General features: G+C 61.4%; 1 protein-coding gene across 1 annotated transcript; it reads left to right on the top strand.

The window, feature by feature from the left end:
* The first annotated feature begins 236 nt into the window (after window positions 1–236).
* Window positions 237–959, top strand: SOX14 (SRY-box transcription factor 14). Its single transcript, XM_060149175.1, has one exon. It carries the CDS (start codon window positions 237–239, stop codon window positions 957–959), a length of 723 nt encoding a protein of 240 aa, XP_060005158.1.
* The last annotated feature ends 534 nt before the right edge of the window (window positions 960–1,493 follow it).

Genomic DNA, 1,493 nt, shown 5'->3' with positions numbered 1-1,493 from the left:
CCCCCGCCCTTCCTGCCCCCGCTTGCCCCCCGGGGCCTGCCTAGGTGCCGAGACTGGCATGATCAGCTGAACTTTGCGGGGTGAGCGCTTCTCTCTGGCTTCCCCTCTGCGGTGCGGAGGCGAGGGGAGCGCAGAGCCCCGGCTCAGGACGGACAGACAGGCAGACCGACAACCGCGTCCGGGCTCGCCTGCAGAGCCCCTGCACTGCCCACCCCCACCGCCTAGCCTCCCGGACCATGTCCAAACCTTCAGACCACATCAAGCGACCCATGAACGCCTTCATGGTATGGTCCCGAGGCCAGCGGCGCAAGATGGCCCAGGAAAACCCCAAGATGCACAACTCAGAGATCAGCAAACGCCTAGGCGCCGAATGGAAGCTTCTGTCCGAGGCAGAGAAGCGGCCGTACATTGACGAGGCCAAGAGGCTACGCGCCCAGCACATGAAGGAGCACCCTGACTACAAGTACCGGCCGCGGCGCAAGCCCAAGAACCTGCTCAAGAAGGACAGGTATGTCTTCCCCCTGCCCTACCTGGGCGACACGGACCCGCTCAAGGCGGCCGGCCTGCCCGTGGGGGCCTCCGACGGCCTCCTGAGCGCGCCCGAGAAAGCCCGGGCCTTCTTGCCGCCCGCCTCGGCGCCCTACTCCCTGCTGGACCCCGCGCAGTTTAGCTCGAGCGCCATCCAGAAGATGGGTGAAGTGCCCCACACCTTGGCCACCGGCGCGCTGCCCTACGCGTCCACCCTGGGCTACCAGAACGGCGCTTTCGGCAGCCTCAGCTGTCCCAGCCAGCACACGCACACGCACCCGTCCCCCACCAACCCGGGCTACGTGGTGCCCTGTAACTGTACCGCCTGGTCTGCCTCCACCCTGCAGCCCCCCGTCGCCTACATCCTCTTCCCGGGCATGACCAAGACTGGCATAGACCCTTATTCGTCAGCCCACGCCACGGCCATGTAACCCCCAACCCGGCCTACCAGACCTGGAGGGCGGCCTGGAATCGGGGTCTGCACCCCGTCCTCTGCGCCTATCCGGGGCCTGCAGATGCCTAGGGGTCAGTCCTGCTGCCACCCCCTACCCTACCCCAGACTCTGCCTCTCTCTCTCTTCCACGGGGATGGTAGGGGCATCCTCCCGGACCCAAGGCGCAGACAGGTGCCAGAAACTTGCGAACGGTTATGACAGCTATACAGCTGCCCCTACCCCGACTGTCCCAAAACAAACCTCCGACTGTACCCCCTTTGGACAAAAAAGTAGGCAGTTTTGCTTTATTTATGTCCCCTTCTCTTTCCTCTGATGGGCTTTGGACTCCAGAACTCCCAGATCCTGGTATTATATCTAGAATATGCATATTTTTTTCTTTTGCACCCTGAAGAAAGAGTTAGCTGTGTCTCTGTGTTTTGCCATCAGACACAACTAGGTGCCATTTGCTCTTCATGTGGGGGGAAAAGGCTTAAAAGTTTAAAACCACAGAAAGGGAAACGTTTCTATTTAA

This window comes from Lagenorhynchus albirostris, chromosome 5 (assembly GCF_949774975.1).
Source record: "Lagenorhynchus albirostris chromosome 5, mLagAlb1.1, whole genome shotgun sequence".
Lineage (NCBI taxonomy): Eukaryota > Metazoa > Chordata > Mammalia > Artiodactyla > Delphinidae > Lagenorhynchus > Lagenorhynchus albirostris.
The sequence above is the reverse complement of the archived record's forward strand: the minus strand, read 5'-3'. Positions and strand labels throughout refer to the sequence as shown.